A 25,616-nucleotide genomic window follows, 5' to 3' on the forward strand; every position below is an offset into this window, starting at 1 on the left:
GTGAAACATCGTTACGTCCCTCCGCTAACAGGCTGGAGACGGGCCGGGCGTCCCGGCGCTCCCGGGAGCCGTGGCGGCAGTGACATTTGCAGGCGGGCTGGGAGCGAGCGCCCGGAGCAGGCAGCTCAGCGGAATCCTGATGCCGAATTATGTGGTTTTAATGCTTTGTCTTTTGCACGCAGCTATTTACCCACGTTTTTAATAATCTAAAAACCAGGATTCTGCTCCTAATTTTCTTCCCATGAGGTTACAATAGAGAACTTGATGTCATTTGAGCGGGACAATTAAACCTCTGATGAAACATTAGCCAGGCACTAGATATAGGATTACTTTCTGCAGAAACAAGCATCGCCGCACTACGGTGTAATGAAGCTGTTACTCGCAACCATGTCAGGATGTGTCGCAGCAAAATATATTTTTGGACTTGATTTTTAACCATACAGATTAATTTCCAGAGCTTCAAAATACAATGAGATGTATTTTGAAATGCCTGCTCTTCATTCGTGTGTTTCAGAGCCTGGGAAAAAATGGGAAATGTGCCTGATTGCTGCCGAGAGGCCTTGGAGATGATTCCTTGAAACCACTAGGATGCCTGGCTGTTTTAAAAAGACTTTATTTGCCTTGGCTTCTCTAATAAGTTTTGTGTCTTTCATCTTGATTGTTGTTGCAATGGGGATCCCGAAGTGGATGACTGGAAAGACCCTTTGCAAAACAGGAGCTGATTTGGTCAATGCCACAGATCCAGAGCTGGTCAAGTTCATTGGAGAAATTTATTACGGACTCTTTCGGGGTGGCAAAATACGCCAGTGTGGGTTGGGCGGGCGGCGTTCCAAATTCACAAGTAAGTACAATTTTGATTGAATCTTTAATCTTCAACTTTAAAAGCACTCCATTCTTTTTGTTTACAGAACTTATAGAATGCAAATCATTATTATAAAATCTGTATTTGTGGCTGACTTGTGGTCTTTATGGTTTGGGATACGAGTGCGAATGTAAAATCTCTATCATTTCAGGCTAGCTTTTTTCTTCCCATTATGTTCTGTAATCCAGGAATCAAGATCGGAAAAAAATCCCTAGGGCTAGATAGAGGGTTTCCTTTTAGTCATGTGAAGGGAGTGAAAGCAATTTGGAGATGACACTGTAAATTGTACTTTCCCCTTGACTGACCCTTTCCTATGCCAAGTGTTGCTCTGCAGTCTCTCTGTGCCTCTATCCTTGCCTTCTCTGTTGAACTCTTTTTTTTTTTCCCCTTTAAGAAATAGAGATTTCTTTAGCTGGCCACATTTCTGTATTTCTCTAGCTGTCCTAATGCAGACATCTGCCATAGCTGATACTCCTAACTTTATTGACATGTTGAAGAAATTTTTACCTTCTTTTCTGGTAACTTTGGAGAGAAAAATTGCTGAACTCTTAAAAGATGTATAAACTCTTATTAATGTATTCCTTTTAACTTAAAAGATTTTTCTGGAGGTCTCAAAAGCACTCAGATGTTGATCTGTACTTTGGATGATTTCCAGTTTTCACACATCCTGTGCTGCAGTGAAAATGGTATTTTGCACTGAAGATTTTTAATTCAGTGTGCAGATCCACTGTGACTTCAGCCCATATGAGATGAAGGTTCCGCAGTCTTACCCTCTCCCTGGCAATGCTGTCCTGCCCCATCCTTCGCCATGGCTCTAGTAGTTGTTATGGTGAGGTAGTTCAGAAAGTTAAGCTGACCAAAAAAATAACCTAAAAAAAAAAAAAGTTAGTTTCCCATAGGATCATGGCTGACTACACAACTGCACAAGCACCACTTTGAAAACCTGAAGGAAGGCAGGACTGTGGGACTGCAGAGGCAAAGAGGAAGAGAACCAGAGCAACCTTAACTTAGATCAGCATGACCAGTTGTTAAGCTGTGATGAATTTGGACTAGTTGCTTTTACAATACTCAAGCCGTGCTCAGCTCTGACTGCAGCTGCAACTTCATGACATGGATATAGCAGTTGTACTCAAATGCTTTGTCAAGTGAGTTTGAACGGTTGGCAGGCAGGCCATCAGGTCAAAGCTCTTCCAGCTCTGGTCTGCTTCTCTTCAGAGCATTCAGAAATACAGTCCCAGTTCTTTCACTGGGACTGTCAGAGAGAATGTCTACCTGTCCTGTCAGAGAATGAGGAAAAAAGTAGACAATCCCCTTTAAACCTGAGAGGAAGGTCTAATGTTCTACCATCACTCTGGACTGAATCGGACATGATCCTATACCCCTTAGACAAACAAAGCTCTCACTGAAGCTAGTATGAATTCTCCCTCTTAGAACTGTAAAATTGGGTCATTAAAGTGCAGTGGGCACAACCATGCCTTTATGTAAATAAGCGTGCCAGAGATTTTCCCTTTTAAATACTTAAATAGATCCATCACGTTTGTTAGCAGTCACTAGAGTAGGCTTGCAGCTGGCACGCTGTCTTTTAACCGAGACAGTGACGGCACAATTCAATTGCCATCATAGGTGTCCAGTGCCATTTTAGACTCCTCAAGGTGTATCATCTGGCCTCCAGCTGCTGCTTCTGGAGGTGTCCCATACATAGTGTAGCATGTATGTTAGTCCCATGTGGTTGTTATGGTAGTTCTAGGGCATCTTAATTGGCATAAGATGCTTATGTTTTGACAACTGCATCAAGCCCTGAGAAAGAGCTGGGGAAGCCAGGCATTGTACAGTATGACCTTTTCTACATAATCTACTAGAATTCTGTCATGTCATCATGACCAAATTGTACACCTGATACTCACTGTGACATCTACCAGTTATTGCTGCCTGCTTTTTATGTGGCTCGTTTAGAATTTTTTTCAGTTATACAGCATAGGAAGCACTCTGTTAATATAATGTGCCTTCTTTTTAGTAACTTTTTAGTAATTAGGCAGTTAGTTCTTCAAAATGTGTATGAGTGTGCAGTGCTATGCTACCTGAAGGGCTCTTCTTCATCAGCTTGTATTTTAGGGTTCTTGATCAGCAGCTCTGTTTCCTGTCAGTCAGCATGCCACCTACAATTCCCTACTCATATTTCTTCTGATTCTGTTACTAATGGGCTGCAGGATAAACTGAATGCTCAGGTGCTCCACACTTCCTGCTGCCGGACAGTTTGGCCCTCCAACACAGTAACTGACTGTGAAGACAAAACCAAGAAAGTTACCATTCTTTAGAGGCACAGGAGCAACAGGCTGCTGGGGAAGAGCTCATGCCTACAGCAAAACATGTGAGCACGTCACCTAAAGCCCACCCGACTGCAGTAGTTTACAAGCTTCCTACAGATGTAACTAAAACACTGCCAGATACCCAGGAGAGCATAAAGGGGGCATGAACACTAATGAGAAACCAAGAATGGAATTTGAGAGTGGAAAGCCGTGATATTAGGAATCTCACTGAAGATCTGGAGATCCCTTGGATTAGGGATCTCACTGGAGCCAGTGTTAGAGAGAGGAAGAGAGAGAAAGAAGAATAACATGAGAAAATAAGCACTGAAAGGAGAGAGACTATTTTAGGCAGCAAGAGACTGGACAAGGAAACTGGCACTATCACAGACGTCAAAGGGATGAGATTAAGAGCACGGGACAGGAATGGGAAGCTCAAAAAAAAGAGTTTGGGATGGACAGCAGAGGTGAAAAAGAGACAGAAAAGAATGCAGCAGACGATACAGCGGCAGAGATAAAGACATTACAGATAAATGAAACAGGACTTAAGCCTGAATCCTTATTCACAGAACCTGTGTCAAGGATTGTTGCTGTAGTAGAAAATCCCTGGTTCCATGATATAGCGACAGATAAAGCAGCATGAACAAAGATGCGTGTAACTACCTAAATTGATCACCTCTGTAAAAAATAGTCTTCTTTAAGAATAATTTAAGTTTGTAGCACCAGTACAGTGTGACATCTACTGTTGTCAACAAAAATTATGCACTGAATAGTTGATTTTTTTTTCTTGCCAGTTTTCCCACACATGGTGAAAAAGCTGAATACAGGCCTGCACGTGATGATTATAATGTTCCTCTGTGTGGCCATTTTCTTTTCTCTGGTCAGTTTTGGATTCTGCATTCTTAACGCAATAAAAGTTCCTTACCGGGCTATTAAAGGTCCAGCAGGAGTGTGCCTTTGGAACTTCCTTGCAGGTAAAATCATTTATCAGTATTTTTCATGAGTCGAATTCATGCAAAATGTTAAAAGTTCATTCTCTTGTCTTACTAACTATCTCCTCAACTTAAATACTTCTGAATAAAATGAAGGCAGCAGTGAATTCTCAACTACTAAAACAGAACTGTGAGGTGGCATCTTGGCTTATTGTGTCTAGTCCACTTCGTACAGGAGTTGTGAACGCCAGTGTTAACGCTCCGTATTACTGATAAAAAGGACTTTATTACAAACAAAATTACAAAATTATGATGTTTGGCTATACAATAAAGACTAAGCCTTTCGAAGGTGTTTAAGCCATGCCTAAGTCTATCCCTGTTCTGTATAATGCTCACTGTTGAATTCAGTAAGCCTTTCTGAAGCACGACCAAAACATCTGTCTAGTTTTGACAGCAACAGTGAATACTTCTTTCATTTTGTTGCAGGTGGATTCATAGTACTTGCAGTCACCAGCTTTATGGCTGCTGTGAAACTTCATCACCTCACAGAAAGAATTGCCAATTTTCGGGAAAACGTCTTTCAATTTGTTATCTTAGAAGAACGGTTTGAAGACTGTTTTTGGCTTTGTGTGGCAAGTGCCACAGCACATGCAGTAAATTTGCTGCTAATAGCCATCAGTGGGATTAATTTCCCTAAAATTAAGACTAAAACAGAAGAAGCAAATGTTACAGCAGAAGATATCATGTACTAATAAATCTACACAAAACTACTTTGGTCAAGTGAACTGTCATGATAGAAACAGCTTCTTGTCTCTTCAGCTTTTGATTTGGATGGATGACTTTGGGATAAACATGAGTAAAGATGTCACTTGTGAAAATCTGCAGTATTTTTTAAGGTCAGTCTACAATACCAGCAATTAACAAGTGTGGGAAAGTGGGAGAAACAAATGCTACAAATATCATTATTCTCAAAACCGACCAATATCTGCAGTGAATATATGCTGTTTGCCGTTTTCAGAAAATTTGCATTTGGAGTTATTTTAGAAAGCTACGGTGAAACATGATTTCAGCTAAACCAAGTGTCTTTTCTGTTTAGGAAGAAAATACATGTCTCACAAATCTTTGATAATATAGGGTTATTTCAAAACAGAAAGAATGGACATTTGCCAATTACCTTCACAAAATTATCTGGAAAATGCTGAGAGGGCCATATAAGGTATGTTCGATGATATACTGCATTGAAACAAAAAGACTTGGTCATCTGTGAGGCTAAAATTAAGGGGAAGCACAGGCTGTGAAATGTTTTTAAAACAGAAATTTTCAAATCCCACAAAGTAAAGAAGTGGAGACTACAAAAAAAAGTATTAGCTGCAAGATGAAGATTTCATTGCAGCTTCTGGAAGTAAACAGAAACTAAGTAATAGTGCTTTTAGATAACCTGGAAAATAATAATCTGACAGATTAATGGTCTTCAGAACCCTGTCAATTCTTGCTTCTACCTGAAATCAAGTAAAAGTGATGTATAATGAAAAAATATTAAAATGAATAAAAATGGTTAAATGCATGGAAAAGTTACTTTGTTAGGAAGTACCACAATTTTGACAGGCAGTCATCCAGTTCTTGGGTCACAAGTAATGAATTATTTCAGAGAAAATAATATGCCATTAAGCATGCCATTTTTAGAATTTGACTACTAGAGTGAACACATACTAACCTATTAGCAATAGAACCTACACATAACTGAAGAATGTCTTTGACTGAATGAAGTCATCGTCTAAATTAAATTTTAATTATTTTGCAGTCAGTTACTCTTCATCAGACCACTAGGTTGTGTAACTCTATTCTTGTGAAAAGCTCTTTGAAAAAAATACTAACTTTTTTAGAAAAGGAATTCAAAAAGCTTTAAGAACATGTCAGGATATACAAAAATTCTTTATTTTTTATTTGAAAAGACTTCTTCACAAAACTGGTATTGTAAGGGTCAACAAAAGCGTCTAAAACCATATTTTATGTACTCAAATGACTAATCACTGATAAAACTATTGTTTATTTCTACTTTCATTTGGTTTTCGTATAAAATCAGTTGTAAAACTCTTTCAGAGTACTCTCAGTTTACACAGCAGACTCAAATCACTACGCTAAATGCTTCAGCAGTGTATGTGCAAGCTCTGTGTGAGGTAAGAAATGAAAATTATTTATGTCTTTTTCAGCACATATGCAGCAAGACCAGCAGACATTTGGCAGTCAGTGGCCTAGTTTCAAGGGAAATGTTATTAGCCAAAGTCAACCTACAGATGCCATGAGTGGTGTCTGTTACTGTAGCCTGTACCATCTCTGGTTTTGGCCCTACAAATTTAGCAGGATTATGCGTGAAGCAGAAATTCGTGAGGGTGCTTCTGCAATAGGCCCTAATAACGTGTCTTCTTCAACATGGTGTTAGCCACTTTTTTTAAAGGCCCATAAAAATTTAAGAGACAGCTGGAAAGTTTTAATGTGTCTAGAGCCCTATTACAATTTTAGCAGAGAGGAGACTCAGAAAGGCAGAAAAGGTGATTCGTAATTTATACCACCCACTTACTTCACTGTTCTAATTTTACTGGTGCTTTCACTCACTCTCCACCCCGGGCCACAACTCCAGGAAGATGGTGCAATACCCACATGTGCATAGGCAGCAAACCAACGCCGTCAGCGAAGGTGCCCGCCATGGTAGCAGCACAGTACAGAGGCCTCTGTGGTACCACCACCTTCACCTCCCAGAAAAGTCTGAGTGGCTCTGAAATAGAAGACCTTAAACTGCAGTACAATTACGCAAATAGAAAATGAAATTTGTCATAGTTCTAGGAACATACACTTTAGAAGTAGTTGTTGTACAGAAAGAATTATATTGTAACACATAACTTAGCCTTTACCAAATACAATTCTCTTTAGGAAGTAAAAAAAAAAGCAGATTTTAAAGTCCTCCATATAAAATGATTGCTTCAGAAATGCTTTTCAGTAGTACCAGTATGCATATATATATACATATATACTGTATACCAGTATTACAACACATCTTTCACACTGATAATGAACTGCTTAATGCCCCCCAGGCTTCCCACAAAAACTAGCTTTGCAGTAACAATCCAAAAGATTTCTCACAGCACATGTATGAAACATTTCTGAGTATTATTGTGGGATATTGTGGCTGCATGAGTTGAATGACCAAATGACATCACCCAATGACTGTTTTGTGACTTGTGAGAAAACAGTCTTTTCAGTTCACTTTAGAGTGAATGGAAGTTATTACCATGCATGAATTAAATTGAACGAAACAGATATAAGGCTAAACTAACCTTTCAGCTCCACAGGTTGTCTCAGTTTAAGCACTGCTAAGACACACCAATGGGAAAATGCATAGAACATTTGCCCTGGGAAATTTTGTCGGGGAAAAAAAGGTTAAATGCAATCACACAGTTAAGAGGTACAATTACAAAGCACACCTTAAGGTTAACAATGGGTAAGTTTATCAGTTAGACCTTTTCATCTTTCCCTTGTACATCATAAAATACTTTCAAAAATGTGGAACTTGATATGTGTGATCTACTTTATTTACACATTCTCATTTTAGTCATACTTCACCTAGTGTATCTGATCATATGCATGCTCAACATGTGGAAAAGAAGACTTCTTTGGGGGTACTTTTTACTTTGAAAATTTGTTTGTTATTTGAAATCCCAAATGAGAATGTTTATGAGGAATATCTGCCCAGAACTTTGAAGAGATTATGGGTCAAATCCTGGTTTTCCATACAATTAAAGAAAACTTCCTATATCCTGAAAATACCCACTTAATTTGTACATGCAGAAGCTCCATGAAGGATGCAGAGCAGCTATGGAGCCATTCTTCAAAGAACTATGAAACTATTCATTGTGTCAAAAAGCCTCTCCAAAATAAATGAAGCTAAAAACTAATTACCACTTTGATTCTTTAAATAAATAATTTAACGTTAAAAAATGTAATTTTACAAGATAAATCAAAATGGATGCAATTTCCCTCAGTCACTGTCTCTGAGTGCTGCTGTCCTTTATCAGACATGTTAATTCTTTCTGTACCACTCAATGAAAAAAGTGGTTAAGTGGGAACTGCAATATACTGTTAGAAAATAGGCCCAGCCACCCTTCTTCATCATGTTCTGCTGATGTAACAGTGTAAGTTCAGTTACAGAGATACGGAAAAGCAAAGTAATTGTTATACATAGTGTTGTAAGGTGTCAGATTGTCACATATAAATGCAAGTTACTTATAAGCTATGTTTCACATTTCTGAAAGAAACCCCCCCAAAAAAACCCAACAACAACAAACAAAAATTCTGAATCACTTGACAAAATCCAGTGCATGTTCAGTGCCACTGAAACTCTGGCTTTTCATACTGATACAATAAACCTCAGCAAACTCCAAACAGTTCTTTTCCATGCAGTGCTTTTGCTAGAGAAGCACAAATCTACTTCTGACATTACACTGACGACCCAGTATGCTGGTGTGAACTTCCCCGATAAAATATAACCACAGTCAGTCATTCTCATAGGTTTTTTATTTCACTTAATACATTTTCTTTTTTTTTTTAATCTCACTCTGAGATTGTTACTGCTTTCACTTAGAAGCTAATCCACTCCTAGACAGACACGCTGATATTATAGAAGTAAACCACCATCCTACATGGAAAATAATGTAAATTTGTTGTCTTTGCATTCGCAATAAAGCTTTGATTATTTTTTGTAAACCATTTACATTTTAACCTCCAATATGCAAACTGAACACCGTGTGTGCGTACCAGGACTGGTTTTTCAGGTCTGTGACAAGCTCACGACAGCCGTTTCATCCTCAGCACCACGCGCGAATACTTAATTTACAGCATTTCACAAGAGGGCAAACGTGGAACCGTGTCCGCCCCCTCCTTCGGGTACGAAGTCTCACACACAAGTGATGTGCGGAAACAGTCTATCCCCGTATCACAAGTCAACAACGAAACACCGTATCAAACTCTGTAACACACGATCTCGTAACTGCTCCCGCCCTCCGCCCTCCATCTTGTCCCCTCCCCTCCGCCACCGCGGGCACCGCCCCGCGCGGCGCCGGCTGATGAGGCCATCGGGGCGCCGGGCTCGGGTGGCGGCGGCGCGGCCGGACCGCCTCAGCCGCCGGGCTGCTGCAGCCCCCGCGCTGCCCTGCCCTGCGCCATGCTGCTGCCCTGGGTGCGGAGGGCGGCTGCGCGCCGCCTCAGCCGCCACCTCCTCGCGGCCTGCGGCTGCTCGGCGCAGGGGCCGTCGCCGCGGGGCTCCAGCCGCGGGGCGGGCGGGAAGGTGAGGGGGCGGCGGGGGGTCCCGCCGCGCGGCTCTCTTGCTCGGGGCGAGTGGGGCAGGAGGCGGCAGCGCGGGGCGGCCCCTCCTCCCGCGCGGTTCGTGCCCGACGCCCGGCTCTCGGGTCGCCGTGTGCCCCCCGGTCCAGCCCGGGGCTTTGACTCGCAAACCCGCGGCGTTGGGTGGGGGCCGCGCCGGCGGCGGGGCTGTGCCGGGGCCGCGGGGCCGCTGCGCCATGGAGGGATCTCCCTGTGGGGGCAGAGCCGCCCTCCTGCCCCGGCGCACGCTGCCTTGCCTGTGAGCCTCAGTCGGGAGTGGTGCAATCCCTGTGTTACTCCGGGATGCACCTGGCTGGAAGTCTGCATTTAGGGGGCGAGGGGTAGCTCTTTTGCACTTAAAATTACAAATTGAAAGATTTTTTGTCTCTACCTGTTAGGCAAAATGGTTACAACTGTAGTTATATTGTATCTAATTTCTTTGTCACGTGTAAAAGTAGTTGTAGTAGTTTATCCTGGTTTACCGAAATGTTGCTCTGTGCATCACGTTAGATAAATACATGAACAGAGATGAACGTGTACACCAGTAACTACGGTTTGAACAGTTTGCTTGTTGTCTGTCAGACGAGTCTTTACTTTTTGTGTTTATGTTAACGTGCATCCTTTTTTAGGGTCTCGTTCTGGGAATCTACTCAAGTGAAAAGGATGAAGGTGCTGCCCAGTTCACTAGTGCAGGAGATGCTTTCGATAGACTCGTGTCTGGAAAGCTGAGAGAACTTCTGTCCATGTAAGTGTGTGATAAGCTTCTGAAATGGATTAAAGTATCTACAAACACCAATAAGAGTGATCTTTTTTATCAGTATTAGTGTTTGTATCCATACCACTTCTCTGGCTGGTATTTGCTTCTACCAGGCTAAGTAGTTTGGAGAAGAACTCCTGTGGGAGCACCAAGCACTGAGGAAAGGGATGCACACGTTCATGGGCGCTGTCCTTTTCTGTGAAGCAGCACTGAGACAAATGTCCCAGCACAGTGTTGAGGAACACTGTGTGGTTGTGAAGTGAACATAGTGCCATAAGATTTATCACCAATAAGGACTTCTTTATTGAAATAATCTTTTTATGTTCTAGATGTGGGCCACCTTTGAAGAAAGGCAAAACGCGCATATTCCATGGTTTGCATCAGGTATGAACATTGGATTTTTATGTGCATACTGATTAATGTGTGAGGTTTGCCCTTATGTATTATTTTAAGCTGAGTTCACTGCTCTGCTTATGTAAGTGCTCTGCTTTTCTTCCTCCCTCTCACCCCTCTCAAAAAGAAGAAATGTGGTTTTATTGAAACCTCCTGTTTTGCACTCCCATGTTTACGTGGCCTTTTGCACAATCTTCTACTCCCTCCACTGTGCTGCAAATGTACAAACTTGTGTAAACAAGTGTGCTCCAAAGGTGTTGTGCTCTCAATAACTGCTTTACTGAGTGAGCTGAAGCACAACAGTTTGGGATCAGACTTCCACTGTACCTTCCGTGTTCACAAGGAGTGAGTGCATGGATGTGTACTGATATGTGCAAAGACCTTCCAGTCATGGCAGTTCTAAGACGAGGTAGTCCTAGCCTAAAGTAGGCTTTAATCAGAGGTTTTAGTCATGTGCTTGAGACCTCTGAAAACAAGACATGAGACTGTTCTTCAAGCAGGACTTTTGTCTGCACAGTCATGATATATCACAAGGGTAAGAGATGAGGATTCATCTGCTTAAAGTTAGGCTCTTGGTGCCATTTGAGAAGCCCTAATACATCTAATGCACCTGCACAGATAATAATCTTATATTAGGGCTATTTAAAATCATTTAAATAAATCAATTCGTAGTGAGTATTGCCTACCACATATAAATTCCTCTGCGGAGACCCCAGACGGATGACACAAGACTCAGCAGAAAGGCTCTCGGAAATTTCATGGAAGTTGACTCCACTGAAAGTCCCATTTTTCCAGTCCTGCATACAGGATGAAGTGAATAGCAAATCTCTGCAAGAGAAGGCAGTAGAATTTGGCCTTACACCTCTTCTAAGCGTGTGAAATAATGACAACTAAAAAAAGTTAACTCTAGTCACTGATCTTCTGGAAAGCTAACACCAGTTTCAGCGTCTTGTGGACTAAAAGACTTTACTACTGTGTAGCAGTTTGAAAGGTGGTTGTTAGAATCTAACAGAGCAGCTATTTGTGATGGAAGGAAAAGCCTAAGAACAACTTCATTTTTCTTCAGAGCAAAGAGCATATATAACCTTGAGTTTTATACAAATTTGACTTCGTTCTTAAAATGCTTCTTTAATCTTTGTTATTTCTTCTTTATGCCTTCCACTTGCAGTTTATAAGGCAAGCGTTTAGTCTGCTGTGCTACATCACTTGCCTGAGTTCCGGAGCTGTGTACCTCTGTGCAGCTTTGCTTTCTCATCTGGCCTTTGAAGTGATTTTATTTCCTTGAACGTAGTACTGTGCCAAAAAGGGTTACGCTCCTCCAGCTCAGTTCTGGCCTTTGTTGCAGCTGGAAAGCTGGATCCACTTTCAAAGGACTCTTGGACTTGCGCTTAGAAGTACCAAGTTTACCATGTGTTGAGTATAAAGCCCTGACTGCTGCAATACACATGATTAACTTTTAACTGGACAACAGAAACTGGTTGCATGCCTGTAGCAAATGATTGGGAGTGCAAGACAGTGGCACCATACTGGCACTCTTAACGTAGAAATGTGCGTAATGTAGAGAAAGTACTAAATGTATTTTAATGCTCTGCCTGGTTTGATTTTGAAAGTAAGGTCTTTTTAACAACTCCCTGCTGTGGCTGTATGAGCTAAAGTGAATCCATTTGTGTGTCGGCTTCATCTAGGACTTTCCGAGTGTGGTTGTCGTTGGCTTGGGTAAGAAGAATGCTGGAGTAAATGACCAAGAAAACTGGAATGAAGGCAAAGAAAATATTCGTGCAGCTGTTGCAGGTTTGCTATTTTTATTTTTTTTTAAGCATTTTGTCTATAAAATATTGCAATGGCATACCATGTTCCACTTTTGAAGAGTGAGTCTAGATATCATTTTTATTTTGAAATGCAAAATCTACAGCATGGTTTGGTTAATGGATTTACTTGTTGCTGAATTCATGAAGTTTTTCGTTAGCAAGAAAGGAGTTACAGGGCATGTAAATCAATCTGCAGACAGGTAACTCGTTACTTATACCAAATAACTTTCCTAAACTGTGATATTGAACAAGCGCTTGTTTAATTACTACTATTTTGAAGCCTGAGAGCATCGCTGATTCACTTTATGCTCATGCTGTACTTAGGTATGCACATATATTTACTTTTGCCACTTAGTTTATTACTGAGATAGTTATGCTATAAACTGGTGTCTTCTACAACATCAGTAGTATGGTTCATTATTTTATCTGTCATAGGCAGAGGAGGCCTCTCTGTCTTAATCAAGGATGACTGCTGCATCTAAGTGGGTATAAAGAGAATAAAAAGAATAAAAAGAGTTCTCACTGCAGAGTTAGTAGTCTGAGACTGGAAGTCAGTCACACCTGTATGAGAGCTGTATGTCCAAAGTGCTAGCCCACGCTGTCTCACTAGCTGCCAAAACGTCGATAAATTAATTGGTACAAAATAGAATTTATGTAATGTATAATTTTTTTGTTTGTTTATAAAAGTGTGTATAAACTGATTTGGAAGAAAAGAGCAGTCGTATTCTCAGCAAAAAACTAAATTACAGCAAATTTCTGATAACCTGTAGATAGTCATAATCCACAGCACTCCAGAATGATCGAGCTTTTCTTTGATATGGAGTGAGCTTAAAGGAATGAGAGCAACTGTGAACTTTCCTTTTTATTGTGAAATGTCTTAATCGTCACAATTCATCAAGTGATATTTTTAGTCAAAATTTGTCAGTATATTAGCATTTCTAATTATTCTACTGCATGATCTTTTTAATTGGTTTACTTATAAACTCTGGTATCTTGAGTTAAAATTATTTTTTTCTTGAAATGTCGCGTTGATCACCTGATATACCTGTTTTGCTGTTCTGTGACATACTCAGCCTACTAGTTTTGTACTATATTTTTCAGTTGGTTGTAGACAGATCCAAGATCTGGAGATCCCTTGTGTTGAAGTAGACCCCTGTGGAGATGCTCAAGCAGCTGCTGAAGGTGCTGTCCTTGGATTGCATGAATATAACGAGCTGAAGCAAAAAAAGAAACCTGTAGTTACTCCTCAGCTTCATGGAAGGTGATGACAAAAGGAAAGCTTGTGTATTTATTTATCTGTTTGTTTACTTATTTATAAAACTTTGTGCATGAGAAAAACATAAAACTAACAGAATAAGGCTAGCAGCAATATCCCTCTTAATTCCTCCTACTCCTTTGAATTTCCTGAAGTATTTTACATCTCAAGTATGTTTATAGTGTTTGCTCCATGTGTTTTGTTAGTTTGCTGTGTTCTGAGGTTAAGGGTAAATAAATGCTGCTTCATAGAATAGAAGGCCCAGGATAAAAAGTAAGTAAAAAGTTACTTGAAGCATAGTTCTGGTGTGAAAGGACTTTTGTTGCTATTGCATGCCAAAATTGCAGAGCAGAGGTATTTTGAACTCCATAAATGCATAAATCCTTTTGAAAATCAGGAAATGCTAATTGACACCAGACCATGCCATGATGGATACGTTTTACATACTTCATTTGTATGAATACACATATTCACTGAATACACATATTCACTGAATACAGTGCAAGAAGAGAAGCTTGGGTGCTCCTGGCCTCTAAGTAGACATCATTGTTGCTTGAGAGAAGAAAGTAATGTCAGAGCTTTTGGTTCCAGAACAAAGTTTTATTAATCCCTTGTTACTCTATCAGAGGGGACTTTGTTCCTTCCATATAGGATATTCTGTCACACGGAGAAGTATTTCCCATATGTACTTTATACAGGAACAAGTCTTTCCTTATGAGAAAGTTAGTGAAATAATATAAAGACCTCTCAACTTAAGTGTGTCTTGATAAGCTACATGCAACACTCTTTCCACTTTGTAACACAGCAGATAGTTTGGAAGCTGATTATATTAAAAAAACATTTTTTGAAAACATAGATGGTCCTATGACCACTTATGACACTGGAAGTAATTTTTGAATATAATTATTTAGATTGGAAAGGACCTCTGAAGGTCATCTAGTGCAGCTCCAACTTAGATTAGAGATAACCTGGAAGTTACGTATAACTTCAGAGCTCAGTCAGGCGTTTGCCTAGTCCAGTTCCGAATATCTCCTGAGATGGAAACGCTACAGCCTCACTGGGCCATCTGTTATAGTGCATAACTATGTTCATGGTGAATTTTTCCTTTATGTTCTATTGCAGTTTCCCTTTTGAATCTTGAGCCCATTGTCTCTTACACACTTACTGGGCAGCTCTGAGATGTGTCTGTCTTCATCTTCTCTATAAACCCTATTAAGGGTAGAGGAAAGACTGCAATTAGATCTTTCCTAAATTTTTCTTCCTTAGATGAAACAAACCAAATTTTCTTAGCTTCTCCTCATATATTGTGTGCTGCAACTCCCTACCCCTCCTTTGGTCTTTCTCTAGTTTATCAGTATTTGTTCTGTATTCAGGAACTCAAAGTGGATGTATCTAGATGCAGCCTCACAAATGCCAAGGAGGTAAATAATTATTTCCCTTAATGTGCTGGCTGTGCTGTAATCCAACCCAGTACACGCTGGCCTTTGTCACCGCAGTAACGCGCTGCTCACTCCTGTACAACTTGTCCACGAGGATCCCCAGGTTCTTTTTTGCAACTTTACCTTCTGCCTAGTCAGTGTCCAGCCTGACCGTTACATAGAGCTGCTCTGTCCCAGGTACAGGACTTTATGCCAGTCTCTGTTAAACTTGACGGTGTTCCCTTTGCATTCCTCCAGCCTGTCAAGGTCCCTATGAATGGTGGCCCTACCCTCCCCATTTCAGCTGCTCCCCGCAGTGTGATGCTGTTCATGAACTTCTGAGGGTACATTTCATTGTCCAAGTTGTTGGTGAAAGTATCAGCCCCTGTATCAACCCTTGAGGAACACCATGCATAACTAACTGCCAGCTAGATCGTTCAGCTGTTGTGTGCTATCTTCTGAGCTCAACAGTCCTACCAGTTTTTCACCCGTTTCGCAGTCTACCCCTCTAGTTCCTGTTTTCTCAATTTGTCTGCAAGGATTCTACACAAAGACCTTGCTAAAGCCAAGGTAAATGACATGCACTGTGGTCCTCTGTGCCAGCCCTCTCATCATAAAAGTCAGTCAAGTTGGTCAGGCGTGATTTGCCCCAAATAAATCTATAATGACTGTTCTTCACAGTGACTGTCTTGTCCTTCATGTACCTGGAAATGGCTTCCAAGATGACTTTTTCCATAACCTCTTAGGGTAGTAGTCTAGGATAAATGGTTTATTATTCCCTATATCCTCCTTGCTATTCTTAAAGATGAGGATTTGTCCTTTTCTGATAACGAGAGACCACGTGCAGTTACCATGACCTTTCAAACTGAAAGAGAGCAAGCTCGCAATGATACTAGGCAGCTCCCTCAGCGCCCTCAGATATACCCTGCCTGCTTCCAAGGGCTTGTATATGTCTGGCTTCCTTAAACAGTCCTAAGTCTGTATTCCTCTGTCATGGGTAGTACCTTCCTTCCCCAAACTCTGTTACTAAGCACAAAAAACTAGGGAATCTGGAAGCAGACCTTAATAATTATTAAGACTGATGCAAAGCAGGCATTGAGAACTTCAGTCTTCCCAGTGTTCACTAGATTGTCTGCCCCATTTAGCAACGGGATGGCATCATCCTTGACCTTCGTTTTGCTGATGATATACTTGGCAACAAGAGGGCTTCAACAGGTACATCATCAGCAAAAGGCAGGTCAGGGATAATGCTGTTTCATTGCTAAAGGTCCTCTTGTTTCTTACTTCTTGCCAGTTTCAGTGTCAGCTGAAATTTGGCTTCTTAATTCCATCTCTCTGTATTCAGACAATGTTTCGCTATTCCTCCTGGAATCCTTCACAGTGTTGCTCCTGAGAGGCGGGATCTAGCTTAATGCCCTGCTTTGTGATACCTTTTAAAGCAAATAAGCCTTCCAGTTCTATCTCAGTAAAATGAAAGGTTTTGTACTGGTGGTATTGCAAAGTAACCAGAGAGACATCCCCATTTCCTATGCGGCAGCTCTTCGAACGTTTGCTCTTTCATTCGTTAGTGAAGTGCCTTGAGTGCACTGTGAAATGAAATCCAAATTCCACTCTTACTATATAATCATATTTCAGTAAAGTGAAAAACAGACTTGGAGACTGTGTGGTAAATAAAAACTTTCAGGGCTGTTATAATTAATGTGATTACAAATTTTGGAAGGGATATTAAACCTTGTGCTCTAGGATTTAAGCCAGTCTCTGACTACTAAGGATTAGGACAAGACCTAATGTATTAGATAATTTTACATCTGTCTGCTCTAGGATTATTCTAGCTTTCTGTGAAGCATTTGGCACTGACTAGAACCAGAGATGAGCTACTTGACTAGATGCACCTTGGATATCATCCTAAATTCCTTGTAGTAAGATTACTATGACATTCTTAATTGCCCCAAATTAATGATACTGCATTTTCAAACAGGAGAGAACAGATGGATGCTGACATCTTACTTTTGCAAATGTTTATGATCCTGATTATTGTATGGTGTTGTTTAGTGCTGAAAGTGAAGCCTGGCAAAAAGGTGTTATCTACGCGGAGGGTCAGAACCTTGCTCGGTTCCTTATGGAGGCTCCAGCTAACTATATAACTCCAACCAAATTTGCTGAACATATTGAACAGAAGCTCAGAAGTTTCAGCAATGTGAAGGTCCATATAAGGTAAATTCTGTTTAAATGATTCCTCTATAGGCTAAGATACCTTACAGGCTATTCAGATCCACAGTGGGCTCTTCTCTCTGCCACTTCAGATGACAGAAGCAGGGGAAGTGTTTGGCAAAAAGGTATGAGGGGTGCCCAGGCTGCAAGCTACTCTCAATGTTAGGAGGTGAGCTTCTACTTTGCAGAGTAAGCAAGATACTGTGACACAGTAAAATCATTAACTAACTGTCAATTAGTCATGCAGTCAGTATGTGCTGTGAAAGAGGGAGCCTGATGAAGCCTCAGTGAATAGAAGGCAAATAGTAGATCGCTTTAATACTTTTTGTTTTTTTCCCCAAGTGGATTTTATACATACCTTTGCTTTTTTGTTTGGATGTGGTAATTAAACGTCCTCTATTTATTGCTGTTATTGTTGGGGCTTTTTTTTTTAACTTTAAAAAATGTTGAGATGCAGTCATAAAAACTCTTGCAATTGAATTTGCAATTTAAATTGGCATTTCTAGTTACTGCATTTCAGTGGAAATGGGCTAACTGGCTATGCAAGTGTTGGAGGCTGTTTTGTTGAAAAGCAAAAGATTGAGGGAAATCAGCTTTGCCTGTAGTTAACCATCTTATAGCAGAAAGCTAAACTGTAACCTGCTGCAATATTGTTGCTCCATGTGCCTTCAGAGACTGAAGGACAAGTGAAAGTTTAATGTTTCTGATGCCAAAAGTGTAGACTCGTTGTTGTTTGTTTTGTTGTTATTTTTTAAAACAAGGCAAAACAAAAACCAAGCAGCAACTTCGAGGCACTATTTTTCTGTTTCACAAAAAAAGTAATAATGGTTTGATTTAAATGACGGTTTCCAAAGTAACTAACTAAAATGCAATTCATAGTTTGTGTACAAACCTTTAAGAATTGTGATATCTTCAGAACAAACAAACAAAATCACCTTAGTCAAAGTGTCCAATTACAATAAATAAATAAATAAATATTTATGTTCCAGACCAGAGTCTTGGATAGCAACACAACAGATGGGAGCATTCCTGAGTGTAGCTAAAGGTTCGGCTGAACCTCCCATCTTTCTGGAGATTCACTATTTAGGTGGTGCTAATACAAGTGACTCCCCATTGGTATTTGTAGGAAAAGGAGTTACATTCGACAGGTATGTATGCTAATATTTTACTGACTGGGGGGCGAAATGTCTTCCTGCTATTCATTTTCAACAGGGAGAGGCTTTCTTTTTGCTCTGCATATCTTTCAATGCCATTCCAGTGAACTTGCCCTTTATAGTTGACTGTGCTGCCTTGTCTGGGGAGAAGACAAGCTTGAGTGGTTGGACAAAGTAGGAATTGATATGCCCTTGTCTTAAAAGGGGAAAATGGAAATTCCGATGGGGGAAAAAAACAAATAACTCGCTATTTTTTCCTACTTTGGTCTAAGCAAACCTCTGGATGAAGAATTTCCATTATTAGAATTGCAGTCTGTCACTGGACATCTAGATCACGCTTCAGGAAAGAGAAAATAGTTCATTCTTTGCAGTAGTTCCTTGTAACTGCTTTTCATGTCTCATAACTGGTGAAGAATTTATCAGTCTGTTCCCCTTCCATATGCTGATTTTAGCAAGTGTACTGTTTCATTTTTGTTTTGTGCTCTTTTGCTATTATGATAACCATTGAGTTAGTCTGCTGCAGATTACCTGGATTTTTATGGGGTCCTAATTATGAGAAAATAATTCAGGGACATATTATATCTGAAGTGAAAACCCAAAGACCTTGCTTTCAGTATGCTTGTTAGTGTGTTGCAGGAATATTTGAAAACACATTTACGGATACTTGTTGCTAAAACATACTGATGAACGGAATTTTATCGATGTGTGCAACTTAGAACTCATACGTGTTGGATGATATTTGTTCTGTTTATTCCAGTGGTGGCATTTCACTGAAGCCGTCATCGGGCATGGATGAGATGAGAGCAGATATGGGAGGGGCAGCAACTGTCTGTTCAGCCATTGTGACAGCAGCAGCTTTAAATCTACCTCTTAACATAATTGGTAAGTGTGTTTGTATAAGAATCCAAAAATTTAATTTTACAAGATTGCTTTTTGACAAAGTCATTTTCTAGTATCAGCACTGGTAATGGTCTTACAGAAATGCCATGGACTCTTGCAGATTTTTTCTTTCCCAGCTTCTCTTCCATTTTCACTTGCTTATCAGAAAGTACTAGTTTTGCTTGGATAAAATATTTCAACACTGAATTAAAATTTTGAAGGCATGATTTTTAGATCTTAGATGAGAAATTATTGTGGATAAACTTATTTTTAACAATTTTTTTCAGAAGTTCTGATCCTTTATTACGAGAAGGAATGTGGATATCTGTGAAAGCAATTAAAAATGAAAAGCTACCTCCATGAGTGTTTGCCACAGCTGAACAGGAAGAGGGATCAGCTTTTGCTTCCTTAGGTGGATATCTCAGCAGAATGTAAAATAAACAAAAAAAACACCCCAGTCTGCTAATACTATTTTTAAGTATGAACAATGCTTGTATTTTCCTGAAGAATGTTGCACAGCTAAAATTAAATGAGCTGAATCAGGAATCGTGGCAAAACGTGATACTAATGACATGGAATCCATTCTAGGATAAGTTTTATGTTTGAGAACCTTGACTTTAAGGAAAATAGTGTTTTAGTCACTGTTATGCTTCAACCAGGAGAGGGCAGCGAAACACACATCCTCACCCGTCCTTCACTTGTCAGCCTGCCACGGGGAGGGTGAATCCGTGGAGCAAAAGCCTGTGTACATAATTCCACTGAAAAGTGGTGGTCCACGATTCGCTTATCCCTTGTGCCAGGAGCAGGTTTTCCCTAGGAATGGTGGATTGCCTTTCATCCCACTGCCCTGTTTATAGCTGGAGTTTTGACACTGACCTCTTTTTTGCTCATCTTTATTTGCTCTTCCAATGGTTGGAGTTCTATGGCGAGTCCTTGAACCCCTCTTGACATTACACAGTGTTTATTTACAATGAGCAGAGTTTGAATGGCTGAGTGTTATTCTGAGAAGTTTTTAATTTCAGAAAGAAAGAAATCCCTTTACATGGGACTAATTATTCATAAACGGAAGATATAAGATGATATTTGTTGCTCCTCTGATCTCACTTGTCCGGGCATAAAGTAGAAGCAAATCCGAGTGGTAAAATGGTGTAGGTGAGAGAATGTGATGGTCCAACATGAGAGAAATTTCCCTGGTTGAAAACTGGACTGTGTGTCTTTCAGTAACCAGGAGAAATGCGATTTTAGTCATGAATTCAAGGTGAGAATAGGTATTGTTTTTTTAAGGAGGTGTTTGAGTTTTTTCTAAGTGTTTTTTCGACATCTTTTCTGAGAAAGAAACTAGTAATGCAAGTAATGCACTTTTCCTTTTATCTCTGAGGTTTGGCACCCCTCTGTGAAAATATGCCCAGTGGTAAGGCAAACAAGCCTGGAGATGTAGTTAGAGCCAAGAATGGAAAAACAATACAGGTAGGTATGGAAAACCTGGATTTTGAATACTTTTAGTGGATTGGTTTAATCAGTCAAGTTACATGACTGCAGTCAAGAGTATGTGTTTGAAAAGACCCTTTAAAAGATAAGCAGTGCAAATGTACTGTTTTTAAAAATGTAAGCAGCATGTTATTAGAAAATGCTATCATAGGATTCTTACAAATACAAATATAGATTGATGATATTAGACATGTTTTATAAATTGTTAGGAGAAGCTGAACAATATGGTCATTTACTGAACATGCTAGAAAGTCTTGTTTTAGCACCAGAGGTTGTTACAATGCTCATAAATACAGGTTCTCAGAATGGATAATGTACTCGTTCCTTCCAGCAGACCCTTCGGGACACTTCCCTGTTATGTGGAGTAAGACATAAAGAGTATTAGTTTCCTGGCTGACATAACCAAGGTCTTTACCCTGCCGAGCTGCTCTGTACAATCAGAACTTTGAGTCATAGGGCCTGTCAGTTCAAAGGAGCTTGCCAAATCCATCCCAAAATACATTATGTCATATTGAATCCAAACTGTTCCATACTCATCTAATAGATTAAGTGGTACTGAAAGTCATTGTGCTGTAGACCACTGATTTTGTGCAGAAGTAGATGACTTAATATTTAACTCTGTCTGGATTTCTTTGATTTTACCACCTTTTGACTTGTTGAATGTTCCGGTTCCTTGAGGTGGTTCTCCCAAAACTGAGTTCTGTTGCCCTCTGCTTTGAGGGCACATATTTGACTGGGCACATATTCCTCCACCAAGAAGAAATTTGCAAGAAAGTGCTAGTAGCTCAGAGCACATAATGCAATTAATCTTGCAGAATTAATCATGAAATTTCCCTGAAAGGGGAAAGGAGCAAAGGGGCTATTGATTTTTTTTTTTTTTTTTTTTTTTTTTTTTGAGGGGAAAAAGTTTCAAGATCCACAGGGAAAGCAGTATAACGAGAAGCTGTTTCCAGGCATGCATCTGTGCTTCTTTGTGGTACCCTCTCCTCCTTCGCAGTTTCCATGGGCCAGATCTCTGTGCTTCCTCAGAAATAGCTGCTGGGATTCCTGGGGCTTTGCTGGGAATGGTAACCAGCCTCCTGTGCTCCATTGGGGCCCCTCTCCAGCCTCTTGTGAGGATCCAGCGGCACAGAGGCCCAGCATGCAGAGGAGGTTACAGTGCTGAAAGGTGACTTGACCTCAGCTACAGATATGCGTTTATTTTAGAAACATAACTGTATACCAATACTATTGTTTTGAGTAAATTTTGCTTACCTTAAGTTCCTAGGGTCTGTGACTGTTCACAATCTGACAGCTATTTAAGATGATAGGTAAGAAATAAGTCAGTGAAAGGGTTATTTTCAGTAGTTAATCTATTTTTACTGATTTTGCACCTGAAGGTGGATAACACAGATGCAGAAGGAAGACTGCTGTTAGCTGACGCTCTCTGTTATGCCCACAATTTTAATGCAAGAGCTATTGTGAATGCTGCAACATTGACAGGTAAATAATCTCCCTTCCCTGCTCGTTTTGCAAGTCAGTTCTTTGTTTCTCTTGTTATTTGGGCTGTGGATTAGCTGCACTATATATAAAGCCAACCTGAATTCGAAAGCAACAGATGATTTTACATGTTGTAGGACAACAGCTGGCGTGGCTTATGCTCTAACAACGTGTACAGTTGCACTGTGTCTCTAGGACTGGGGAGGGTACTGGCATGCAAAGTACACACTCAGCCATGTGGATGAAGTTGGGCCGGCCCAGCTGAGCTGGAACTAAGAAGAGCAGGGAAACTTGTGCAGACTTCGATGTTTCTGCATGATGTTTGCCAGTGCTTCCATTTCTGAGCTAAGCCCCCCCAGCTCCCGGGGCTGTGTGATGCAGAGATACTGGCGTGGTTGTACACGAATCCTGCCAGGTCCATCTGGCACTGGCCATGCTGGAGCCAAAGTAGCTTCTTTGTGGACAGCTTCCTGAGTGCCTGAGCTCTGACCCAGCCAGCCCCAGTTCTTCCATTGTGGGAGCTAGCTCAGGTCTCCGTGACTCTATGTGATAGGAGACTTGTTGTCATCTTCCTAGGAATTCGTTTGACTGAAGTATCTCTTATCTGTAGTTGCATACTTTCAGGCGTAATAAAATGTGCTTTAATTGTTTCATCTCTGCAGTTGTACATGAATGAGGTTATAATTTTAAATTTAAAACCATTGTGTATGCATCTCATGAGCTGCAGTAACAAGCTGTCATGGGCAAAGTGACTGTAGCTGAAACGAGAGCAAGCATGGAAGAGTAGTTCAGACAGGAGTCCAATGTGTTGCTTAATGCATATGCTAAGCAAAATAATCACCTTTCTATGTTCTCTACTAGTGCTTTAAATTATATTCCATCCACATGCTGTGGAAAATTTCAATAGACAGAAGAGAAGACGATTTTAAGATAATTGGCTTTTATAAAATGATTCCCATATAAAGAGCACGATAGAAGGAGGAGTTTACTCCCACTCTAGATTATTCTGTGTTTTGGATCCTTGGGCACCAAGCAGGAAGGAGGAGACCTCCTGGAAAAATTTCTTTGACATGTAATTTTGTTAAACTACTTTTTTTTTTTTTTTAAATCTCCCTGAGGATTGAGTGTTTGCATTAGAGAAGCAGTCCTGTGGCATCGAATAAATAAATATGTATGTAATCCCTCTGGTTTAGGATTGGTTTAGTATTTTGATAAGGATTATTTTAATTTAAAGTAAATTCACATATGCTTTGCAAAAATCTGTGCAAGTGAAATTCATGAAAGGGAAAGTATCAGCTCCAAATTGTAGAGGTCTATAAATTGGAAAAAGTCCACTCACTTATATTTCCTGTGTGGAAACAATAAAATTTAGATTTTTTTTTTTTTTTAGAAGACACTGTTATTGCTGAATACATTATATTAGAAATATTGCTTAGAAACATCAAGCTGAAAACAGAAAATCTAGTTTGATGAGATACAGAATAAAATTTTTATGAATTCTTGTCATACTAGATTACATAAATGTTTTAACAATGTTTAAACTTTTAAAAATGCAAATGTACTAAAATCTTTAGGTTTTGCAGATTTTAGAAATTACTGATAATGGGAATTAAAAATGAAAAGTTCTGTTGAGGGGTCAGGAGGAATAGCTCAGGTCCACCTTGGCCTTTGTTGTATAACCTTCAATGTATGTTTCTGTAGGTGCCATGGATGTTGCATTGGGATCTGCTGCGACTGGAGTGTTCACAAACTCATCTTGGCTTTGGACTCACCTTTATGAGGTAGGCCATCTGCATTATTATTAAATCATAATAATAATTCAGTAATAGCTGTTGTTATTGAAAAGTTAGTGCATTACTTTATGCAAATCTAAAAGGTATGTTATTAACAAATTGAAATCTCGTAGGAATGGTTAGTACTGTATTTAATTGAAAATAATTAATTTTGACTATTAATTGTTAGCTCTTTAGTGAGATTTAGTATCATACAGCAAACAGCATGCACATCATCTTAAGGATCCGTGTCTTCTGATAACTGCGTATGCATAAGCTCTGGACTACTGACAGTAATTATTTCATATTAAAAATATAATTGATCTTGCATAACAACACTGAGACAGAAACTCAGAGTGGCCTTGTGAGTGGCTGAAGTGTGATGGCTAAAGGAAGTCTGAAGGAAGGATTTGTGTTGTCAGGGAAAAAAAAATTGGAAAAAAAAAAAAAGGCAGTCTTTAGATTTTGCCTTTTGACTAACACTGAAGTACCTAAAAAGTACGATTCACTGTTTTGTTTTGCAGTGTATTTCCAAATACCTAATATTATATTGGGCTAAAGATTTTTAAACTAATCAAAGTTAAAAAAAAATAAGCACGCCATGATACTGGGGCTTATAAATGCAGGTGTTTTCGTTGTTGTTTTTTTTTTTTTTTAAAAAAAAAAACCACAACAAACAACTTTGCCCAAACTATCACTGTTTCTTTTTCAGGCCAGCATTTTGACAGGAGATAGAGTTTGGAGAATGCCTCTTTTTGAACATTACACAAAACAAGTGACAGACTGCCCTCTTGCAGATCTGAGTAACATTGGCAAGTACAGCAGGTAAGATGTACCCAGTGTCCTTCACGTGCCCCTTTCTTTCAGCGTGTTTGTTTGATGTTTATGCTGTTGGTGTTGCTTTAGAAACAGTACAATTTTTCTGCTTTCCACAGAGCTGGCGGAGCGTGCACAGCTGCTGCATTCCTGAAGGAATTTGTGACTGCCTCTCACTGGGCTCATTTAGATATAGCTGGTGTGATGTCAAATAAAGATGAAGTGCCCTATCTTCGAAAAGGCATGGCAGGGCGGCCTACAAGAACGCTCGTAGAGTTTGCGGCTCGATTAAGTCAGGACAGTCACAATACTAAATAAAATACTTGTTTTGAAATCATCCACTCTGCCTTAAGAAAAAAATCTTTAAAAGTGTTATTCATAAATGCCCTAAGCATATTTTCACTATGGCAATGACCTACAAATGCATTTTATAAATCATTACTTGGGTAAGAATATCTCACTTTTGAGATTTGCTATCCCATGTTGTGCAGCTTAAAATAAAAAATATTGTTTGAACTATTGACATATTTAGTATGAAAACACGATGATGGAAAACATCTGAACTCCTATTTTATATGTAAAGTAAGCAGAATTATTGCCAACAATAAATGTCTGTCTTGGGTGTGTGTTTTCATTGAGAATTAGACGGAGATCATAGCTGTCCCTCAGTTTTGGGTGAGTTGTGGGAGGTGCGAAAGGTAACTCTGCAAAGCTGT

General features: G+C 39.9%; 2 protein-coding genes across 2 annotated transcripts; both read left to right on the forward strand.

The window, feature by feature from the left end:
• The first annotated feature begins 588 nt into the window (after positions 1-588).
• CLRN2 (clarin 2) lies at positions 589-4,849 on the forward strand. The gene is made up of 3 exons (XM_009984855.2): positions 589-841; positions 3,960-4,139; positions 4,584-4,849. The coding sequence occupies exons 1-3, from the start codon at positions 589-591 to the stop codon at positions 4,847-4,849; spliced, it is 699 nt and encodes a 232-aa protein (XP_009983157.1).
• A 4,463-nt stretch (positions 4,850-9,312) lies between these two features.
• LAP3 (leucine aminopeptidase 3) lies at positions 9,313-25,237 on the forward strand. The gene is made up of 13 exons (XM_086611883.1): positions 9,313-9,435; positions 10,100-10,215; positions 10,557-10,611; positions 12,306-12,411; positions 13,530-13,689; positions 17,154-17,315; positions 18,302-18,460; positions 19,224-19,348; positions 20,724-20,812; positions 22,213-22,315; positions 24,014-24,093; positions 24,797-24,909; positions 25,020-25,237. Exons 1-13 carry the CDS (start codon positions 9,313-9,315, stop codon positions 25,216-25,218), a joined length of 1,590 nt encoding a protein of 529 aa, XP_086468009.1. The 3' UTR covers positions 25,219-25,237.
• Positions 25,238-25,616: the final 379 nt, after the last annotated feature.

This window comes from Tauraco erythrolophus, chromosome 5, assembly GCF_009769465.1.
Source record: "Tauraco erythrolophus isolate bTauEry1 chromosome 5, bTauEry1.pri, whole genome shotgun sequence".
NCBI lineage: Eukaryota > Metazoa > Chordata > Aves > Musophagiformes > Musophagidae > Tauraco > Tauraco erythrolophus.